Consider the following 23,973-nt stretch of genomic DNA (forward strand, 5'->3'; position numbering starts at 1 on the left):
GAGGCGTGGCCGTGAGCTGCGTCTGCGGTGAGCCCCCAAGGTAGTCGATGTGCATGGGGTTGCCTCGTCCCAGTCCCGAGTCGAACAAGCTGACGTTCATGGCTGGCGTCGTTGGCTGGTGGGCGTCGCGCGCACGCTTTCCCTCGTCATCCTCGAGCTTCTTCTCAAGCTTCGACTGCAACTCCTCGAGTCGATCCAGCCTGACAGCAACGCCACGCAGCAGTGTCATCATCTCTGCTGCGTTATCCCCAGCGCCCATGTGGTTTCCGCCGGGGTTGTTGCCGTCGCCCCTTTCGTGGGCGGCAGCGGTGCTCTTCTCTTCAGCGACATTCGCCATGCCAGTCCGTGTGGTATCGGCGTCGGGCTCTGGTGTTGGCGCTGACGCGCCGTCACGAGCAGCCTTGTCTGTGGCTGTGTTCATAGGGCTCAAAACCTGTTAAATGTCGACCGCCTGGTCGATCGCACCACGCGCTTCTGAGGGTAAGTACGCAAAAGATAGAGTGAGATTGTATCCACAATTACCAGCCACTAACTTAACTGACCATCACTCCTACAGGTCGCAGCTGACGGCGCACACCAGATCCTGGTCCAGATCCTCCTTCTTCAACAGCTATCTGTATTGCACTCTGAGCATGTGGTACAATAGAATACCGCCTTCTTCTTGCATATCTTGCAGCGTCGTTGTGCTCGTTGCGGTGTCTTCTTCAACCGTTGGTATTGAGGGCGGTCTCCTAAGAAAGCAGCGTGTGAGCAGGAACGCTGGTGTCATTCATATCACCATCAGCATTACCATCTCTCCTTACTCGGCCTGTCAGATAGTCATTGAAAATTAACTGGTGCGCCAATCGGGAAGACTTGCCCTCTACGCGATCTCCTGGAGTAAGTGGCGGCTGCATTACGTGTCCGTTTGCTTTGCTTCGAAACAAAAGCTGCCCTTCGGCTATCAAAAGAACCAATCGCAGGGCTCAAATGAATAGCCAATTAATGACGTACGAGCTGGAAGCTCTGACCCACCGGTAGGACAATCGTCCTACCCGTAGGACGATTTGAGAGCTAAGGTTCCTTAGCTCTCAACCTCAGCTCTTTAAAGCACCATATTGATGTGCACATTCTCTTTCGGACCGGAGGTTATAATACCGGTAGTACTTCTCTGGTTCGCTAAACTATTAGCAGTTATTACACTCCTGGACACAATTATACGGCCACCTCGTCGAGTGCCCATAACTCAGTCAATTTTTACTATTTGACGGTGCAGTTTTCAGCAAAACTTGCTTCAAAAGCAAGGATGTGCTAACGCTCGCGTTTTTGCACTTTATAAAGAGGCTCACATACAAAAAAGAGATTTGTCAAGCTGGACACATTTTACTGCTATCATCGGCCCAATACAAAAACCTTTATAAAATAAAACATGTGTCATTTTGGCTGACTGGAAATTTGTATGTGCTAAGTTTCTGTGGGCGAAAATGGACTCTAGGGATCAAGAGCTCAAAGTAGTTGCATGGGGGTGTACACAATAATATTATATATAACGTGCTACACTCGCCCCTCGGCTTCATCGATATTAATGGAGAATAAGCCAACAAATGGACTCTTGGGTTTCAACGACAGATGCATCCCCCCCTCTCCCCTTAGCTAAAACGAAGCCGTCGGTGGCCGCGACAACGCATCACCAAGAACGCTCTGCGAGCCAGTACTGTGATGCAGCTCGAAATCAATTGGGCCAAAGAAGTCGCGCCCACGAGCAAGTCGACCAGAGACCTGGAATGCTGTAAAGTTACTAGCAAGTCGAACTGCTCATGACGACGTCCAAGCGTGATCCGTGCAAGTAGTGACACCAGCAGGTCAATCTTGGCTGAAAGGCAAAGAGTTCCTTTTCGTACGCGGGCCAGTTTAGCTTGTAAACGCCAAGCTTCTTGCCAATGAATGCCAATGGAAGGTCATGACCGTCACAAAGTTGGGATAACACGCCGCCCATGCAGTCGTGACTGGCGTCCGCTGTCACGATGAGCTGCTTGTCTAAGTCCGGTAAACGAAGGACAGGAGCGTGTTGGAGTGCGAGTTTATATACCGATAAAAGCTCACTGTTGGGCCTTCTGCCTAATCCGGTCAACGCTCTTATTTACCTTCGGAAAGCTTATCTGACTAACACTGTAGAAAATTCAGTGGTAGTACCCTGGCCGCACCTAAAACCGCTGTAACGCTTGGCAATGACTAAGTACCGGGCATCCGGCCATTCCACGCGTTGTGCGATCTTTCACGTGGAGTCCCGCCCCGGCAATAGCATGACGGAGAAAATCAACGGATCTCTCACCAAAGTCGCACCTGTACAGCTCGTTGTTTTGAAGAGCCGTACCTACGTGACGAAAACGTCCAACATGCTCGTCCATTGAGTGCGAGAAGGTTCAAATATCATCTAAGAACACCTCCTCAAAGCAGATAGACTGCATAAGATTCTGCATCCGTCGGGACCAAGTAAAGGACATACCTGTTAGGCCCATCGGCCCCCATTCCATTCGTAAATATCGTGTACTGCTTGGATTTGGTGCGATCCGTGTCTGGTGACGCCACTGGCTAAATTTAGAATTGAGAACACTATGGCATCTTCCTTCTGGTCGAAAAGCTTCTTAATATGTACTCTGGCCACGTCCGAATCCGCATTGACCTACCGCTAGTGCATCACCCAGTGAATGGGCATGCGATGATTGCTAGAATGGAGCCACTCTAGGCTTGATAAAGACTTGCCCTTAGCCAAGTTCTTCTTCGATACATGGAAAATGACGCTCACCCACGCACTTGTATCCGACTCTTCTTTAATGAGCCGACAGCGAAGAGTTCCAGAGCTTTCTGTTCAGCCTTCGAGAGCCAGAGCGAAGTGAGTTGATGGACGTTTCCCCAGGTTTCAAAATCATTTCATGCTCGATGGACCGATGTAGCAGAAACAGCGACGGAGGCTTGTTGGTCTGTAAATGTTTTGAGCTCCACTTGAAATTCGGGAGGTACAGTCTTAACCTTGGGCGAGGTCTTCACTGTGGAGCTCCACATAATCATGGGCTTTCTTCTTTGTCTCAAACTGTGTCACTGAGCAGTGCGCTCTCTTCATCATCGTCATTCGGCGGACACATAGCACAGATCGTGCAAACTTTGAGGTTTCCTAAACGCCTTCTCCTAGTTGTGCCACAGCTTCAGCATATTTATTTTTTTAAGCCATTGTTAAGGCTAATTTTAGGTATCGGTCGAGCTCCTCGTCCGAGCCCATGCCTGGTGAATTCCTGTCAATGTTGCTTTCACCTAAGAAGTCTATGCTTGCTACTCCTACAAGTACGACACTTGTGCCCGCTGCGGTCCGGCGTTTCTTACGACTTGATCGCGCGACATTGCTGTAGGTGGAAGCTGAAATTTTTCCCCCAAGTTTTTTTTATATCATATCAATAACTGATCCTTAGTCGCCTCAATTTGAGCTCGGGAAACGTCAATGTTTTCTGGTCAATCATTTTGAAGAGGATCTAGAAGTGAAGCGACGTAGTGTAACGAGTGCAGCTGCCAGCTCGGAAGAGAATGTTGTTGGAAAACAGTTTTAGATATGAACTGTCCCCTGAAATTCATTTCACCTTTTTGCTATTGTCAATTTTTGAGAGGGCTAGTGAGATCAATATTTTGCTCAGTGCAGAATAATACTCTCATATTGAGGCGTTAGAGCTACGGGTAGGCTCAACGTGTCTATATCATACACGACAAGATGTAGTGTTGGTGACGTCCACTGGTCCAACTTTTAAAGTAGCCAGTTTGAATGGCTGGAGAAATCGTATCAGCTCTTCCAGTAAATCTATGTTGATCGGAGTGATATGGAGTGATTATTATTACTTTCAGAAGTTGAATTTTTATCAATAATGTTAATTATTATTTATGTTGGAGCCATTACTGTGTTATTCTTATTTGTTATTATGATGCTAGATGTTAATGTTTTAATTGATAAAAATAAAATAAATAATAATTTTGGTTATTTACCTATTATTTTTCTAATTAGTTTTATTTTTTTTTAGAAACATTTGTTATGTCCAATAGCGTGACTAGGTTGTCAAGAAGAGCTAGAAAGAAATTCCATCGCGCTTTATTTTCTTGTTTTACATAAGTATGAGCTGTCTCTGCAAGTTTTTATTTTTCACATCCAACGCAATTTGTGCAATTGTCGATCAAATAAGAAATCATTTTGTGGATCTTTGTTTTTAGTATAAAAGGTAGACGACCGAACTTCACTTTGATGGAAGTAGTTTTGTTTAGTACGGCCGTAATCATGGTCGCAATCTTGGGATCTGCGTAAGATGCCCAGCTGTCCTTTTCCAGCCGACCCGCACATATTGGATCCGCAATCTGTGGTTACTGTATAAAGTGAAGAGTCGCAAATATCATACGAATGCAATGTGTTGCTAAATCCATCTCGTAGCAGCTCAGTCGGTCGTGAAGTTCTTTGACTTGCGAATAAATCGTTGAAATAGTGAAAAGTCAGAGCCATAAAAGTCCGTTTGCGAATCGAATCCGTCCATAGATTGATCGTAATGCGGCACTGAGTATTGTGTATTAGTTTACCCCACAAACATCTTTAAGGTTTGCATGAAGGTTCCTAGCATCCTCTGAAAATAAGTTTTTACGGTATAAAGAAGCTCCTCAGTGGTGCAGTTTCGCTTTGCCTTAAAGCCAAGACCAAAAATGGTAGCGACAATTTTTGAAATCTTCGCCTGCTTCAATTAAAATGGACATATGCATCGACAGCACATTTATGCAGCTGCTTTTGCAACGAGTTTTTTTGGAAACGTCAATCTTGTCCAAATACTTCATTATATATCCAAAACACAAATTCTGATATATCTGCTTTACACTTGCTCACATGTTTGTTCAGTGTTGTAGCACTACGAGTCATGCTGACAGCGTAAGAGCTGTAACATTTGCTACACTCATTATATATCCAAAACCCAAATTCTGATATATCTGCTTTACACTTGCTCACATGTTTGTTCAGTGTTGTAGCACTACGAGTCGCGCTGACAGCGTAAGAGCTGTAACATTTGCTACATGCAACAACTTTGGCATTGTCAACGACAAATTCAATAAAAGTCTTTTTCCTGTAGGTATTCTAGAGTAAAGTCCAACACCCTGCATGAGTGCTCCGTCTTGGTGTAGCGTAAAAATGGACTGAGGTGGCTTCGTCTTTAGGACTTCAAATGAGCATTTTTACCTTGTGTTGGGGTAGCTGTCAAATAATAGGAAATGTCGGAATCGAGCTTACCCACCTCTGCACGGAGCTTTTAAAGTCTAGGGGATAGGATTCTACCCGGATAGATTTCGGACAGCGCAATACCCTTGACGAACCGCTACTATACCAGACACAATCTTTTGTTTGCATTCTCACTGATCCCCGCTGCACATCGATACTACTTGATGAAAACCTTACAGATGAAACGGATGGGGGTCTCCTAAGACGAGTCTCTCGAATAGTACCTCGTGTTGTGGGCGATGAACATGGATGACTTTTGGCCGGAACTTAGTCAGAGTGGTCTCTAATTCTCGATGTTCGGTTCAATCTTCATACGTATTGAGATGCTAATGCAAAGGTAGCCTTCTGCATTGACGTACTGGGTGTATGTAAACTTGCTTATTTACTACGTCTCCCAGAAACTGTGAGTACCCGCAGCAATGATCGCTGCAACCCGTTAGAGGCTACGGTTATCCTGCTACACCGACTGTCGTATCCAAATCGACAACACGATATGTCCTAAAATTTTGGGCGATCGACGAGCGGTTTGTCCCACATCTTCTTATTCGCTGCTAAGTAAGACAGCCCTTTTTACTGTAAAATGCAACGTAACAAAACATACTATATCATAAATTTTATATCGGCTACGTGGATGAGATACATAAAGCAATCCATTTTGTTTTATTTTTAGCTGAGGGAATGCCGAATGGGTCTATATTGAGCAGCCATATCAGCTCACACGCGTGGAGAATGTGTTTGCGTTTCCGTACGGCATAATAATCCCTATTTGCCGGCCTAAATCAATGCGGGACGGTGTCAACTTGCAACGAAACCTGTACAGGGGTCATAAACGAGCTCACTGCTTTGTAAGCCAGGGTAAGCTTTCTCTAATCTATTGCTTTAGATGTAGTACGTGAAGTTTAACGCTTTTGTGATGCTGGCACAGACCTACAGCACCCGACGGCTTGTGCTTCCGCTTCCTTGAACCCTACTAGGGTAGAAGACGCGATACTGCTCATTTGCAGCTAGTGGATTGCTGCAAGGGTTTTAGTGAGCATCCCATTATCTTTGAGGGACGGATGCTTTTGGAGAGCCAGCGTACCGCTTCAGCCAATATATGTCGTTACGCTTTAAACATGTGCTTTTATCCGCCCGCCAGCGCACCTTTTCAATAAGAGGATGAGTGCTGATATACCGTCGGTTGAACGGAATTTCAAGTTGATGAAGTGTTTGTGGTGTAGACGTTAAAAAAGGTCTAAACATACGATTTAATTCATCCGGCCAGGTCCTTGCGCAAAATCCGCACGACGCATTCGTATCCACCAATATCCATGAGCTTCTTCTCCGCAAGCATTTTATTTTGCACCGCGATTGCCTCGGACTGGACCAATGTGGCTTCGTCTTTTTCCAACTCTTCTCGTCGAAGAGCAAGCGCACATGCCTCAGCAGTGAGCAGCTCGGCTGCATCCATCACCTTAGCGATGTCGTTCCGAGAGTCTAATAAACTTATCCGACATCGACAGGGCCATGTACTAGTAGAAAGGTCTGATTGTAGAAAATCGCTAGGAAGCGAAGCTGAGCCAGTTCCGAAACACGATGGAATCCATCGCGTTTGCACTGATGTATGATCATACGCATAACTGTGGTTCACGTAGTCAGTAGAGATCGTTACGGGTACCAAGTTTTGCATTGGACACGGAAACCCGGACAGCTCTTTGGATTGGACACGGATACCCGATCTATATAGCTAAAATGTTTTCTACAAGAGCAGAAGGTCAGTACGTAAGAGATATTAATAATGTGCAACTACTTGTACCTATTTTACTAAAATCAGGTCTAAACATGTTGTAGAGTGGTTTCTATCCTGAACTGGCACTGTGCAAATTCTACAAGTAGATCTATCTTTTCTCAAACAACTGCTTCGGTTAACTTTTATCGCGACAATGGCGTCTGGACGTTACCTTGCGAATGCCGATGATTCTATAGAGCGCATCAATGCAAAAATTTTGATGAACAGAGAGATTACGCACAATCCAATATCTACCCTTTGCCTCACATTTCAGCTTATACATGTCTGATGACCTTCTCTCGCCCGAAAATCCCAGAAATTATGTGTGTGTGCAAATTGCACTGACTGTGGTTTGCTTGACGCAGCTCCAGCCTCTTAATCGTCTTCACTTGTAGCCCTTACAAATCAAACGCTGCAGCAGCTACCACGCCGCTACGAACAGTGACGGCATCTCCACGCTCCGTGAAACCCGTGCCTAGAAAGCGCGAGAAATACTCCGAGGTATGGATGAATATGATTAGCTATCGGACCATACTTAATTTTTGTATGACCTCTGGGCACCTATAAATGGCCAATCACATCATTTCTACGCATTTCAACCAATGCCCGAAGCTTCACTCAACATTTTTGTCCAATAATTTCGCCTAGGGTTAGGTGAGTCCTCTAAGCCATTCGATCGGACGTATCGAGTCCGATCGCAGCTCAAAATATGTATATGCCAATGCAAATAGTAGGTCAGACACGTACCACTCCCATATTTGCACAGCACCGGACGGAAGCGATGGGCCTGGACGAGCTCCACACTTTGAGGGCCAAGGCTACAGCGTTATCTGCCTTCAAGAAATTTCTGAAGGCAGAGGGCGTTGTAGCGGAGTACGTAAGAAAATGCATTGAGCGCGATGTCAGTGGAAGATGTTTTGTATCTGTAATGGATAAGTTTGGAATGCATCTTGCATTTAGTAAAGGCAAAAAGGGCAAACCTTTAGCTAGAAATACTGCCATGCAGTACTATCGGCAAGCCAAGCTTTGGCTGCTTGACCAGTTTCCCCAGCATCGTGCGTCTTTAGAGACCCGATTGCTTAAAATGGGGAAAACGCTTGACAGCTTCTGTTTGAAGCGCGAGGGTGGTGGTTTCGTTAACAAAGCACCTCCATGTACGAAGTCCGATTTAAAACAAATGCTTGTATATTTGTATACCAATGCTTCCTGTGATACTGACTACCAAGATGCTGCTCTGCTTTGTCTTCTTTGGTACCTCTTCGGTCGCGCGTCGGACTTGTCGATGCTGCGGAAGCGGAACGTCAGCGTCGACGCAGGCGGCGTACTCTTCTTGCGTCTGATCAGGGTGAAGACGAGCGAGGAGCAGGGGCTCTCGCTTTTCCCGGACGAGGAGTTCCTCACGTGTCCGTTGCTGGCCTTGGCTCTTGCATTGATTGTCCAGCGAGCCTCGGATGACTTGGTCGGCAACCTTCCCCGCCAAGAAGCCTTGACAACGGCCACGATCTCCGACGATGTATCGCTCGTCGAGCTCCTGAATGCCCCGCCGCGCCATCGACACTCTCTGTCCCAGCCACCAAAGGAGCGCCGTCGACGCCGACGGTGTACTCGCACGTCAACCGCGTCTTGGAGCGGATCGCCCCAGCTGCTGGCGTCACGAAGGCACTCAGTTCGCACTCGTTTCGCCGCGGGGGAGCTCAACACGCGAACGGCTCTGAGGGATTGACGGACCGCTGGATCTTCGACCGAGGTTCCTGAAACATGAGCACAACGAACAAGGGTTTCAACTACATCTTCAACACGAGCAAGGAGGATCACAAGGTAGCCAAAGTCCTCGCAGGATACGATCCGAAGACGAAGGTGAAAATCCAGGACCTCAGCAGCTTCGACTCCCAGACACTTGAGCAGATCAAGCGCGTACAGGGCGTGATGTTCACGTCCTGCAGCAACCTCGCAACCTCCAGCTTCAACGTCAACGAGCAGGTCGTGGACATCCTGACTGCGGCCGTCTTCCGATACTTCCTGCTGTTGAAGGAGCTGAGCCACAGCAGTCCAGTCGTCACGCGGGTCGAAGGTGCTGTGCGAAGCGGTGGAAGCACGCTGGCGAATCTTCTTGCTTGGTCTGCGCATCTCTCGCTAGCAGCCGAACCCTGTAACAACAAGCAAACTCCGGAGAACGACACTACCCACCAAGCACAGCAAACGAAGGAGCAGAAGATCATCGATCACCAAGCTTCTGTGATTAAGCACTTAATTAACATGTCGAAGCGGCAAGACGAGCGGATGGACGCTTTGAAGGCCAAGTTGAACAACGATCCTGTCCTGACCATTAAGCGCAACAAGCCAAGTGAAAAAGAGGGAGAGCAAAAAGTCAGCACACCAAAGAAGAAGCAGCGCAGGAGTGGGGCAACTCACCTTCACGCCACTTGGTTTGCTTGGTATGCCCATGAGCCACGATGGCACGCGAGCGAGCCCAAGCGACAGCGCTCGAACGCGAAGCTGCTGGTTGCGTACATGAAGCTGTTCTTGGCCGACGGATTTGGGCTGGATCCAAGCGCTGTCAGCTACCGCGACGACGTCCTTGCCCTCGGTTTGCGCGCGGAGAAAGAAGCTCTCTCCTTCCTGGCTCAGCATAAGATCGCTTCGCGCGGGTCCAGCTCCGTCCTCAAGTATCTCCAGGTCCTGCACAAGGCTGGCGCACTCAACCACCAAATAGAGCGCCACCAGCGTCTGCTCCAGTCGGCAGCTATCCAAGATCCTGCACCCGGCTACACACAAGACGTCGTTGAGTTAGTTGGTCACAGCAAACAATACACGTTAGTCAACCTTTGAACAACGCAAAACAACACGTAGTATTTGTCAGACTATCAGAACAAAGAGTAGGGACAAATCGCACTGCAACAGGGGAGGGGGCACGAGCGCGGGCAGCAGCATGAGCAGCAGGCACGGCACAAACACGGGGTCAGCAGCGTGGGCAACAGGCGCGGTACGAGAACGGCTGCAGCAGCGCGGGCAGCAGGCGCAGCACGGGTGCGGAGCAACCTCCACCCCCAGCAGACGCGAGGAGCGATGAACCCAGCCGGAGTTGAACCGGTGTCCAGGACGGATCCTGCGCTCTAACCCTAGAGCTTCTGGGTCCTATGAACGGGGGGGGGGTGGAGGCTTGCCAGGTACGGAGTGAAAAAGACCGAATGAGCGAAGAAGGCTGTTGTCGGCACGACCCTTCAGCTTGTGGCCATCCACTGGCCACGTGTCTTTCCACCTTGTATGAGGCAGCATCTCATTGGTGGATTATTAGCCAATAGCGGCAAGCATCAATGGCTGGCTGAAAAGCGAATGCTTTCAATAGTGGACCCCGGCGCTGGCTCATTGTTAAATTTACCGGCTCGAGAGCGCATGGCTCTCGGTTAATAATTGCATGTTTTTTCGTTTTTCTCGTTTTTCTCAGCCTACAGGCCGTTTCAGAGCCTGAGACTGCGCCTATCATCAGGGCCCTTTTCATCGTTTGTCAGGTTGCAAAGCATCCACACCTTCTCAACCTATCTCCCCTAATCACTTTAGTACTACACACCAATGTATCCATCCCATCATGTACCACTCGCTCGGTACAGGTCCAAGGGTCCGAGGGTCCGATAAATTTTGGTATGGGATATTTTTTTCTCAAGCAAGTAGTCGCCGACGAACCTTTTCGTCACAGCGACGGATAAGTCATGGACAAGTGGAGCAAGCTAGCTGAAGCGTTGATATCATGTCCCGCATTTTCGCGTAAATTATTGTCTGGAAAAACGGCTCAGAATCGAGTTACATTGCTCATATGTATTTGCAGCAAAATCAACGTTTTGTATCTCTCCGTTATGTGCGGCACGTATCCATTAGAGGGCAAAGATAAAGAGCGCGAAAGCGGGACGGCTATCCGACGCCAAGGTCACGTACTCGGAGTAAAAAAGACTGGCCGAAGCACTTTTGGAAACAATTAAAGAGTATCGCCGTGAGCGAACACACAAAAAGCGGCCAACATAAGCAAGGCAAAGACTGCTGGGGAAAAGGTGGGGAAGCTGGCTGCTGAGCGGCTTAAGCGTCCCGCTCCTAGGAGTACTGAAAGTCTCACAAAAGACACATAGTTTTTTAATGGAACACGGTTGTCACTTATCTACCCTCCTAACGACATCCTGTTGCATTGTCGGTGTCCGTCTCAATCCAGTGCACACTGTAGTTTCTGCGCTCCAGCAGCGCTTCCATTCCTCGAAATCATTATACTCCTCCACTGCGTATTTGGCAGTCGTCACGGCCACGAAAGCGCGATGTCACCTTCCACGACGTTGTCGACTTGTCCGTAATGCAGTCCACGGAACCACGGAGCACATTCTCGGGGGCAGGGGTGCTCATAATGTAATTATTAAAACAATTAATTGAGATTTTTTGATTTAATTATTAATTTGTAGTACAAAATTTAAGTTTAGAAGTTTCCCCAATTTTTACAGTAGCAGCCACAGTGCAAATATTGGTTTTTACTGTGCTACTCACCTCAAGCCTTGACAACCAGTAGTTTTAAAGCCGAGAAGGAAGCTAACAAGACGCTGAATCAAAACATCCACGCATACTAGCACATTAGTCATTCTGCAATTTACCATGCCCCTCGAAACTCGCATTCTTGTCCGCACTCTCACGACCCAGGAGACGCCTGGCTTGTACAGCTGTAACAGCTGCTCCAAGACGATCAAGTCTGTTAACGGCTACACTACTGTGATTAACCATCTCAAGCGCTACCACCCTACCTACGCAACCGACGCCGAAGCTGCACTACGGACACAGAACCTTTTGTCGCTGCGTCTTGTTGATCAAGCACCACCGATATGTTTCGTTGGATTGAGTGGACGGTGATGGATTGTCTACCCCTAACGTTTTGTGAGCGGGAAATGGTTCGTCAAAACGCCAAGCTTCCTCGCACTTGCGCCAGAACGCTAAAGCTGTATCTGGATGGAATGGTGCTCGCCGTTGTGCCGTCCATCGTTAAGATTTTGCCTACGCGGTTTGGTATCGTCCTGGACGGATGGACAAGTGGTGGACGACACTTTATTGCGATCTACGCTGTTTTCGATGATAAGGACAGTATTGAAGTCCCCCGAAAGAGCGACTACCAAGATGACCTGGAGTGCCACTCACGCCGGTTTATTTTGCTGGCGTTTAGCCCAATGGAGGATGAGGGTGCTTTAAGCGCTCAAAGTCTGTTTGACTTGATCGCGGACACCTTGAGCCGCTACAAGCAGCCATGGGAGTCGGTAGCCTTCATGGTTGGTGACAATTGCAGTGTAAATCAGTGTATTGGCCGTCGGGTTGAAGCTATCCCGCTAATCGGGTGCGCTAGCCATCGTTTTGCACTGGCAGTGAAGGACTTCATGAAGCAAGACGAAGGACTAATTGATAAAGTCCACAACCTGATGAAGAAGCTGAGTACGATCAAGGGAAGAGCGCTGCTGCGCTCCCACACGAGTCTTTCGCCTGTTACGCGCAATGATACACGCTGGTCAAGTACGTACGAGATGCTGCGACGCTACACGAAACTGGAACCGGTGTTGCGCTCACTAGATGACGAAACCGTTGCTGCTTCGGAATTGGAGCCGCTTTTGTTAAAACGCTCGGAAAACATTCGCGTCACTTCACTACTTGCTGATTTGACCAACTTTGAGTCGGTTACTAAGACTCTTCAAGGTACAAGTTTGACGCTATCCGCCGCTCGGCGCCTTTTCGACCACGCTATTTCCAAATACCCGGAGCTGAAACCCCGACTGTCCCCAACCGCCGCAATCGTCAATTATCCTGCACTCGAATCCGGTCTGGTCAAGATCCAGCGAGGTCAATCTCTCACGCCGCCTGAGCGAGCTGCCTGTGCGGCGTTTCGTGTCACCAGCAGCCCTGATGAAGATCAAGCTGAAGAGAGCCCTCAAGGTCCGTCATTTGCAGCTCAAGCGCTCAAGAGGCTCAAGACAACGAAGCGGGGTGCGTATGTCGACGTCGGGTACGTACCGCCTACATCGAATGAGTGCGAGAGACCTTTTTCACGTGCAAAGCTTATATTTAGTGACGTGAGGAAGAGTATGGATCGCGTCACTCTGGAGACGCTAGTCTTCCTGCACTGCAACCGTTCACTGTGGAGTGTGTACACTGTAGAAGAAGTTCGAGCTACAATCCGCCGCAATTCTGGCAATTCTGGCAATTAACTCAATAATTCATTCTTGATGTTTTCAGGCCAAGATTAATCTAACATTTTAATTTTCACAGCCCTGCTCGGGGGGGGGGTCATCTCTGTGTGCATAATGACGTCGCTCGGTCGTCTATTGGCGGGCATAATGGTTGCCCCCAGAAAGTTGGCTCCAGGTGCCGCCTCGTGCCGCGCAGGCACGGACGGAAGATTGGGTCGCGTGCATAACTGTGAGAGCCGTCGGTCGGACACGGGCGTCGCCGCGTGTCCACTGCGCGTGGCCATCCGGGCCACCAGGGGGTGGGGCATCCTTCCCGAAGGAGGGGAGGGGCTGCAAGTACAGCAGCTAATCACGATGGTGCTCTTGACGTTCCGCGCAGCGAACTCACCAGTCATAAGCTTTATGAGTTGCATCACGGACTGTAAGTAGCTACCATCGTGTGAGATGTACGCTCGGTACCCTGCCGCTGCAGGAGCCTTCAAGCTCGCTAGCAAAAGTAGTAGTGGTCGTTGCAGGGGTGCGTCAGCTTCATACTTATTAATATTGGACTCGAAGTACGGTTTTACGCGGAGCATGTAGTCTCCGACATCATCATCCTTCGTACAGGAGAGTTTAGAATTAGCGATGCCTTCAGATAGATACCCATGTTTGGCTTGCGCTGGAGGGTCATTAGACTGCTGCTGCAAAACCTCCGTGCTTCTGTTGTTGCTGCTGCTACTGCTGATCATGTATTATTGCTGCGAGAGAGGCACACATTTGCTGCTCGTTGTCGGCAATTTGTCTTGCTGCTTCGTTCACGCTGACACGGCGTGACTAGATGACCAATGCGCACAAGCTTCTGAGACAAATCAAGTAGAAGCTCGAATCAAGTCATCGGCACTCCCTATGGAGATTGCTTCTGTCAAGGCCTGATAGGAACCCAATCGCCGATGATGTACCATTTCCCCGTCACATCTCTCGAAGTCATATTCCTTTCCTAAACGCCCCTGACGACGCCAACCAGGAGAGTGGGTGCGAGGTACCATGTACCCTTGGTGAGAGCAAAACGCCGACTGAGTGGAAGTCGACGAATTAAGGCGAGGAAGAATCGCACTCGGCAATGCACGGGATGATTGGTCTTAACTGAGCCAAAAGGATACCAACATGGAAATGGAATGTGCGACAATGCCCCCCCCCACACACACAGAGGGCATTGGCTGCGCCAAAATGTTCACTGGGGACGAGAAGCTGACGACAAGTAGTGCGCACGCGGGTGCCTACGGGAAGAAAAAGACCGGAGTCGAAGTTGCGCGCGAAGTGTAGCACTAACTGAAAACTCTGGGGTCTGAGCGCATGTGGCAGATCCATCGAAGAATGTAGTGTTTGCGACGACAGAAGTACATTTTTGGCGGCTCGGCTACTATAAAATCCAGGTAGCAGAGCTGCCAGTTGCTCTTGCAACTCCTTTCAGTCATTAGACAAAAGCTCGACGAGCATAGAGTTTGTCTCAGGGCAGCGCCTCAAATTTTGTGTTTAACACGCACAGGTGCTTCGGTGACAGCCATGCACGACCTCTTCAATTGACAGGACATATCGAAGCTCTTCTTGTTCGCCCGCCTCTGTCCTGCTTCAGGGAAATGCTTCTGACCAGTGATGAAAAAAAATGAATTGCAGATGTTAATACCATAAGAAATACCTTATTGAAAGTGGCCAGGGTACTGTACTTGGAGTAATAAATATTGCGGTCCCATTGAGTATTCGCGTATTTATTTCGTCAATGTTTCTTATTCAGAATGCATATTTTGTTTTGCCGAAGCACATTTTTTGAAGTTCAAATTTTAAGTTTGCACCTGAATTTAGTTTATTTCATTAGGTAATTACACGTAGAAATCTTCAGTCAATAGGTTTATTCTCAAAGTAGTAAAGTGTGATGAGTAATGGTCAATTCAATAACAGTGGGTACAACTTCGTTACTGTTGTCGTTGCACCACATTCCTCATACTAAGTGAGTCTATCTGCATCTCGAACACGTCCAAGTTATCCGGCAACCCACAGAGAGTGTGCGCGGCCAGTTCTCGGCGCGTAGGCCACACAGGTCCGCATCCCTTGTCAGCACCGGAATAATACTCAAGACTGAGGAACCCTTTATCAGGAAAGCCTCCATCCTTCAGCCACGAAAAGTTGAGCTCCCAGCCTGGAATCTTTTCGTCTCGACTCCAGCCAAACGTTTCATTTTGCCAGTTCTCGCCCGGCTCATCGATGGCAAGTCGCACGAGCATCTTGGCAACTTCGCGCTCTTCGTATCGCCCAAGAGCGAGCTCGTAGTAGTTGTCAGGCCACAGGGGCGTCAACACGTTTAGCATTCCTAGTCGATACAACGCTTGCGCTGCCTCATCATCCGTGAGAGCAGACAATACACCACTGAAATTGTGGAGATCTGTGATACGATCGAAGACGGTACACACGAGGTCACAGCGGGAGGTTGCGAAGGCCACAGGCCAGGCACCTAATAGCTTTACAGCCTGGGTTACAGTGATCCATCGCGTCGACAAACACCACTGAACATTGAATATTAGTCGACGCGCGGTGCAAACATTTGGTGCTACTGGGATCGCTGGGGTAGCTGGAGTAACCCCGCGCCGAGGTGCGTTGTCCTCTGCATCCATCTCGCCTCTTTCCACTAAACTGTCTGGTGGTATTGTATCTTGGGACTCAACAGGTGACGGAGCACTTAGATCTTCATCGCTTTTGTCGTCTTTAGTGCTTATTTGCTCACTAGGATGTGGAGTCAGCTCAATAGATCGGTTCAAACCTGCACCGAACTCAATGTAGTTTTTGATCGTGCTCATCTTTTCGTATTCTTCGAACACTCTAGGAGTAAATGGACGTTGTGCTGGAACCCCTGGTTCTGTGATAGTTGAAGGCAGCGGTGGCGATAGTGAGTTTCTGTTTCCTCGACTGTTCTTACCCATTTTCGATACAGTGGCCACCCCCCATTCCTGCTCCCATTCGATCTAGCTGACACAGTTGCAGCATTTGTTCGAATCGTTTATGTGAGAGTGCGTGACACGGAGTGCGTCCTAGTTGCACGTAGTCTAACTCTAAGTAGCCAAAGCGTGGAGCTGAATCTAGAAATCGGGGTTCCAAGATGAAAGGTTTTCCGTGGAGTATTTCGTTGCGAAAGCCGTGGTAATTTATGTGCTGACTTGTGTCCTTCAGACCACTTCTCTTGCGTAGGAACGCTGTACGGTTACTATTTTCAATGAGCTTTCGAAGAGTTACCCGATCCAGGTCGTTACTCAGATCGATACGGTAATGACCCGATGCGAGACCTAGAATCGGTTGAAGCGCCTGACCCATGAGATGTTGTACTCGCAGGCGGTCAGCAGAGCTTAGATTATGTTCGATCAGTGTGTACGCGTTACGGGGGTCCACCATATGCGGTAAAAGCGCTACAACAGCTTGAGAAGAATCACAAACATCTCGAACGGCCTCAAGAAGAAGCTGTGCCTCGTGTGCTTTAAAGACGAGGCCAGTCTTCGCCATGAACAACATTTGCGTCTTGTTCTTACTCGACGAGATGTTCTCAATCAGTCGTTCCACACTTGCATCCGACTGTGCACTGTCATTACCGGAAGATACGTGAAGATCGACAAAATCAATTTGCAGTCGTCCCTCGGTCGGAATCTCGAAGGGCAAATTGGTCTCTACATTGACACATTCACGATGGAATCCTCCGTCCAGTTCATTCAAGTTGAAGCTTTCCATCAATTCCACAAACTCTTCCAACTCAATCGTACCCGTACCGTCCAGATCGTAGAGTGCTACATACCGTGGTACATCTTCATCGTGGAATTGTAACCCCAGCTTGCGCATACCTGCACGAAGTTCGTGTTCATCAATAAACCCCGAGTCATCTTTGTCAAGTTCATGGAATAACTCAGTCAACGACTCCCGATCCAGACTTTTCGAAACCATTTCTGGCGTACTTAGAGCTTCCATTTCTGTCAGAATACCAGCAGTTTTGAGTAACTTACGTCTTGCTTCGACACCATCTTGAGTTTCCCGTAACTCGACACGAATGTTACGGCGTTGTTTAGTCAACCCCGAGGTGTGCGCGATAGATAAAAATTTGCATCCTTGCTTGGTGTTGGCTACTCGCAGTAATTCCAATGCAACGGCACGTTCGTATGGAATCTCCAAGTTCAAGTCGTAGCTACCTGTCGGATCTGCGGGGTCGAAAGAAACATCCCCGTCACTGGCAGCGTCAAAGTTGCATCCTTCCAATATAACGGATAGTTTTTTACTGTCTGCACATGCAGCAGCAGCATGTAGCAACGCTCGTCCACCCATGTTACCAAGCGGGTTACCACCTAAAGAGAGCTCCGTGAGTGGCAGAGCGTTGTTAATCTTTAACGCACTAGCGATCGCGATCGCTCCTTGTGCTGGGATGTTGTTGTGGCTCATGTTTAGACGTTGTAGCGTAGTGTTTGATAGCAACGCGTCGCCTACAGCTTGTGCACCGGCATTGCCAAACGCGTTGTACGCTAGATTCAACTCTCGAAGTCCAGAGTTGTAGGCTAAAGCACGTCCGATCTCCACGGCGCCGGCAAGGCGCAAATAGTTCCACGACAGATCCAGCGACATCAAAGTACTGTTGATGCTGATCATGGTCGCAAGTGCCTCACCTCCGGTAGTGACGGAGGGTCGAACAACGTTTAGATGCTCACTACTACCCACGGAATTCCGTGCCACATCCAATGTTTGAAGCGATTTGTTGGAATGCAACGCACGTGCGAAAGGAACGAGCTCTTCGTCATCCACATCGGCACTGGCAAGTCGCAACGTCTGTAGACTGCAGGACGCTGAGCTTAAATAGGAGGCAAGTGCATGTGCAGCATGACGGTCAACCTTATTTTCCGACAAATCCAGATGGTACAGATCAGCTTTAGTTACAACGACGTCGACGAGAGCTTGAAGGCCTCGGTCACGTAGACGGTTGTTGCGTGCATTTAGACCAGTAACCATTGGCAGGTCGAGTAAACAGGCAGCAAATACACACGCGAGGTCGTCACCAATGGCCATGTGCGAGACGTTGATTTCCGGCGAGAAATACTGACGTACAATGAGACGAATACATGGAGGAAGGTCACGTTCGAGACATAGAGATGAAAATTTGTGTCGTGCAGTGAATGGATCGCCACTTAATACACTACCAGTTCGCTGACTAGAACGCGAAGAAGTACCGAGATGATGTCGACTGGAGCTCCCGTTTTTGCTGAGACCATGAACGGTAGCGAGAAATGGCACAACAGGCGCGTCAGAATGAATGGCTTCATCTCGCTGTTGCCGGTTTTTGGCCTTGTCTGCAAGGAATTCGCTCAGTGGTTCAAGCGGTAGATACTTTTGTGCTGCGAGTTGACGAAAGATTGCGTAACACTCAGATTTTGCAGCCTTGCCGAAGTATTTGGCTTTAGTCTCTGCAGTGACTGTGATTGCTCGCTGCGAGACACTGCGACCGCCTCGAGCGAGATCCAGCAACGCAGGGTCAGAGGGGGGCGCAACAGGCAGTGGCAGCTTGCTGAGTCTCAAGAACTTATTGCCGGCCGACTCATGCTCACTACGTTTGGCACGCGCGAGCGACGGCAAACTGCGACGCAACTCTGGATCGATTTCCCAATGTTTGTTGATCCGCGAGATGTCCCACTTGTCCCTTTGCCATTCAGGGGTTACTGGAGGCGGTGAGCTGCTGCTGTCTGACGGTGGTGTGTCTTCAACAGGCATGGGGTAGTAGTGATCAGGTGGACAACAACTGAAAGACGTTCGCGCGGCACAGCTTGATACATGCACTCCAAATCGAGTTGCGTCGTTTCGTGCGCACAAATTTTGTGTACAACATGAAGTCACCTCTAAAAGTTAAATATTGCCGCGGTTTGCCAAATTTTCCACTTGCTGTACCAAACTTTGTGGGTGGCCTCCGAAAGTGGAAAGTGGGGTGCACAAACATTTTTCCTAGAGCATTTCCAGCTTCTGGCACCAACGTTTCAAACTCCGCACGATTGTGGTGACGCAATTATCTTCAGCAAAGGCAAGGAGCATGCTGACTGCCATAACTGGTTAGTTCGACTCGCGCCAGGAACTCGATCTTTCATGTTTCTACTGTGACGAAGACAAGCATATTACCAAGCCCTATAGGCGCAAGCTTTCAGATCTCACTCTGTAATAAGTGTAATCTGTGCATGTACAATATTCGCGCTGATTGGCTCGGCGGTGGCACCTGGTGTGCGGGAGATAAGCACGCCAGACAACAATACTGGCTAGCATTGACAAGCAATGTTTGGTGTTTTAACACCGCCGGCCAACACCCAGTATTGCTGGTTCATCAAACACGTACTTGTTACCTTTGGTCCTCGTTGTGCGGCGTAGATAACGAATGGCTCATTTCGGCCTGTCTGACGTCTCTTCGCGCTCACAAAGTGGTACACTTGGTTCCGGTATGCCTAGCAAAAATGATATCTTGCCAACGTGACATTGTATTTGCAGTCTTTTCTTCTCTCGATAAAGTCCGCAGTTTTACTTACAAATAATGAATGAATGCGGCCTCAGAGGGTTGACAGTATAATGGGTGGGACTACAAGTGCAGAATTCAGTCGCAACCACAAGGGGTCGGGCACGATGCCAAATGGTGCCGAAACTCCATGGGCGTGGAGCATTTAGGTATTCACCTGAGGCTCTTCACAGCGCACGGAGGAAGAGCACCATCCCAACGCCATCGCGCGCGTGTCGCGACTTCGGTCCTTGAATCTTCGGCGCCAGCTTCCAGCTAGCCCTCGCTTACAAACAGCATCTACCCACCATAGAAACAAGACCAAGAATTCTTCTTTCGACCGGTTAGGAAAAGCGCTTTTGCCAATTTGTGTCTAAAGCGACAGCGCAGCAAAAAATGTACGAGGGAATGTCCACTCCGCCAAGCGACAAGCTGACACAGCTGCGTCCTCGAATGTCCGATTCAGAGGCCAAGACGATGAGCAACGAAAGTCGGCAGTCGTCCGTCTCCGCTGGAGGACACGGTGCCCCACGAGAATATGACCAGGAGGACCCGCAGCGTATCCCCATGATGCCTCTCATGGGTCAAGGAGCCGTCGCGTCCAGCGTAATTTCGCGCCTCAGCGTAGGCTCCCACTTGTCGCTCAACCAGCTGGCGACATCTCATGCCGGACAACTGCGCAGACGCCCACCGTCCACCATATCCAACAAGAAAAAGTCTTTTTACAACGCCCAGCCCAATGCTGCATTGAGAGGCAAAATGCCACACGTACCGCGTCACTGGCTTAACGCACGCTTCCGACACAATACGTTCTTTGCACGGCGTCTATTGCACACAGGTGTGCCATTGGCTTTCGTACTAGCCGCGGGACTTGGGTTTTATTACTTCTACAAGCCAGACACGCTCACGTTGAACCCAGATATGCCCGATGTTCACGGATTCACGTTGCACTCGCCGAATCTCGTGTACACTTTTCAGGCAACGAGTTGCGAAAACGTCGTGGGTTTTTCGGCGTTGATTTATCACACTCTGCCAGCTGTGATTTTGCTGTGTTTGCCGGGTTCTGGGTGGCGACTTTTCGAGCCGTTCAAACGAGATGAGGTTTTTTCACCCAATGCAAGTGGCGCCCCAGGTGCGCAGACTGGCACAACTGATATCGAAACTGGAAATGGGGGGATGGACCTAGATGACGACGAAGAGGACAACAGCAACCTTACCAAAATCAAACGGCGCCTCGTCTTTCAGCTCTGCGAGCTGGTGGCCGTGCTCTTGTTGCTGTTCCAAGCTGTCGTAGTCATGTTCTTCCTCTACATGTTCTTCAAAGGCGGCGTCTTCTCGTGTAGTAACCACTCAGTGCAACTATTTGCACTTGTCAGCATGATGTGTTTCGTTTGGATTTTCACCGAGTTGCAGTATTTCGCACGATTCAGAGAGCACGTGAAAATGTTACTCGGCGCTTTCCAAGAGAGCGACCAGACTGGCGACGTGCGTACCCACGTTATGGATCCGGGTGTCGATCAGCTTATGAACCAGGCGGACAAAGCTCTAGCCGTAGTACGTAAGCGACTGTACAAGGCAACTCGCCAAGGTGATTTGCGTGAAATGCGCGACATCTTGGACTACGCGGAAGCTGCGGGTTTGACCAGTGAGGAACAGGGATTCCCTCGCAAAAGTTATGCGCCCGCTTCACTATTCTTGGGTTTCTTTGCGCAATCGCGCAAGAATCCGGTGCATGTTGCAGCGTATCACGGCAATATTCGCGCTTTAGAGCTGCTAGAGTCTCGCGGATTCGACGTCACAGCGATGGACAAGTTCAGTCGTGTGCGGTTCTCTACTGGAGATCTCTTCTGGTACTTTGCTCGCTTCTTCGTGGCTCGTCCGGGCGTTGATGGCGGCGGTAGTGACGAAGAATCAGCCGCGTCAATCTTCCGTACAACGCTGGTTACGCCACTACATTGTGCTGTATCGACAGGTCAGTTGGAAGCTGTACGATGGCTGCTGCTACGTGGCGTATCAGCGCGTACACTTGCGCGCTCGTCGTACCGTTCGGACCGGGTGCCGCCTCTATTCCTGGCCGAACACCCGGACGTCGTCCGTGAGTTGCTTGTACATGGTGCGGATCCTCTTGCCGTCCCCGATCCGGGGTTTATGAACACACTGACGGCATTGCAACTGGCGTATTTGCGCGGCAACTACGCTGTTGCCCAAGAGCTCGAAGATTGGGGCGGTGACGTGGCACTTACACCTTTCCACTCAGCAGCTGGTCGGAATGATGTTCTGGCCGTACGCAAATTTTTGCGGAAAAAAACCGATGTGGATTGTTTGGGTGAATTAGGTTACGTGGGTCTTAATCGAAGAACCCCGTTGCATTGGGCGGCTGTGAGTGGAGCGTTGGAAGTGGTGGATTTATTAGTAGAAGCGGGGGCGGACCCGAACTTCCAGGACGCTCGTGGACGCACGCCGTTGCACTGGGCTGCCAGACTCAACAGGACCGACGTGCTGCGCTCGCTTCTTGATGCTGGCGCGGATGCGAAGCTGGTAGACTTGGATTATATGACGCCGATGATGTGTGCGGCGTCGGGTCTGGATGCCACGCGCGAAGTGTTTGGCGTCCTGACGTCTGCAGGTGCCGACATCAACTACCAGTTACCGACTACAGGAGATACGGCACTGCACATTGCTGTACGGGAGGAGAACGAGCAGTCAGCGCTTGCCATTCTTGCCAATGGTGGCAATCTCATGAAGATGAACATCGAAGGCTTACGACCACTGGATTGCACTCAATCGACGCGTCTACTATTCGAGATCAAACGTGCTGCTGGCCAACGTGATGTGATGATCAGCTACACTCACTCCCATGCTGAGTTCGCAAAGAAGATTCGGAAGGCACTTGAAGATGCGAATGTTACGACGTGGTTGGATTTAATGGACCCAAGTGGCATTGGTGGCGGCTCAGTGTGGCGTGAGGAGATTGCACGTGGTATCACGAACGCCGCGGTGGTTCTGTGTCTTCTCACTGAAGACTACGCACAGTCTGAATGGTGTTTAAAGGAATTGGCATTGGCGAAACAGGTCGGGACGCCTATCTTGGCGGTATCTACAGAGGGCGTTGGTATTGGTGAGGATCTACAAGTGTATCTGTACACGCGTCAGCTTATTCCATTCGAGCCTGCTATCACCCAAACCAGACGCAATAGTACCAACGTGCGGCAAATCGAGTACGACTACGATGAAGCCAAGTTTAAGGCGCAATTCCGCTTACTACTTGACGGCGTACGCGACGAAATTGAGAAAAACCGGGACGCTGTTCAACAGAAGAATATCGCTAGCAATCGTCGTAATAACGGGTTAAAACAGACTGCCACGGGGACGATCTTGGCGACTACTACAGGTGGCTTCTCGCGTCTGTTCCAGCAATGGGACCCCGAAGCTAGTGGCGCGCAGAAGCAGTTCGTCTTCTTGTCGCATGGAGACAAACACGCAGGGTTCGTGCAGCAATTGTATCGCGAACTTACGGACGCCGGGGTGGTCTGTTATGGAGACCGCAACGTGGAGGGGCAAGACTTTGAGAACCGTATCCATGCCACGCAAGAAGCTATTTTACGGTGCACGTGCTTTATTGTGATTCTGTCGAAACAGACGATGAATAACGAATTGGTACGCGACCAATTAGCGTTCGCGGAGGATAAAGGACGCCCTATTTTTCCTATTACGCTAAACGATCTGGACCCAGGTCTAGATAAACGCTACTCGCTCGCTCGGAATGAACTCTTCCACTTCATGGGCAACGGCATGAGCTTCAAGCCGAGTGCGGACCGGCTCATTCAGGGGCTGCGTCGTCACTACACTGCGCGTGAGGACAACCAAGGCACGATGCTGGACAACAGCACGCGAATCGCCAGCGCCAACACGTCGTTCGTGTCTTTCACGTTCAGTGAGCCGGGCACCAAGGACCTTGACCGCGAGGCCACAGGCGAGCCGATCATCCAGGAAGGCGCCGTGTTGCGCGCGAGCTCCGATTTCCCTCGCACAAGCAGCGAGGAACCCAGCAACGAGGCGGAATCGACCACAGTCACGCGCAACTTCGAGTCCATCTCGGGCATCGAAGACGCGCAGCTGGATCTGTCGAGCACACACATTCGCATGTAGGAAATGTACAAGATCAAATAAAAATAACAACGCGTTGTACGACATAACAGAAACTTCAACGTCG

General features: G+C 49.5%; 2 protein-coding genes across 2 annotated transcripts; one reads left to right on the forward strand and one right to left on the reverse strand.

Annotated features, from left to right (window-relative positions):
* Window positions 1–15,183: 15,183 nt before the first annotated feature.
* On the reverse strand, window positions 15,184–18,997 carry PITG_05736 (uncharacterized protein; the record flags this gene model as incomplete). The annotated part of the gene is made up of 3 exons (XM_002997950.1): window positions 15,184–15,836; window positions 15,990–16,073; window positions 16,204–18,997. The coding sequence occupies 3 exons, from the start codon at window positions 18,995–18,997 to the stop codon at window positions 15,184–15,186; spliced, it is 3,531 nt and encodes a 1,176-aa protein (XP_002997996.1).
* A 1,159-nt stretch (window positions 18,998–20,156) lies between these two features.
* Window positions 20,157–23,909, forward strand: PITG_05737 (transient receptor potential Ca2 channel (TRP-CC) family protein; the record flags this gene model as incomplete). Its single annotated transcript, XM_002997951.1, has 2 exons — window positions 20,157–20,892; window positions 20,947–23,909. 2 exons carry the CDS (start codon window positions 20,157–20,159, stop codon window positions 23,907–23,909), a joined length of 3,699 nt encoding a protein of 1,232 aa, XP_002997997.1.
* Window positions 23,910–23,973: the final 64 nt, after the last annotated feature.

This window comes from Phytophthora infestans, genomic scaffold, assembly GCF_000142945.1.
Source record: "Phytophthora infestans T30-4 supercont1.9 genomic scaffold, whole genome shotgun sequence".
Classification (NCBI taxonomy): domain Eukaryota; phylum Oomycota; class Peronosporomycetes; order Peronosporales; family Peronosporaceae; genus Phytophthora; species Phytophthora infestans.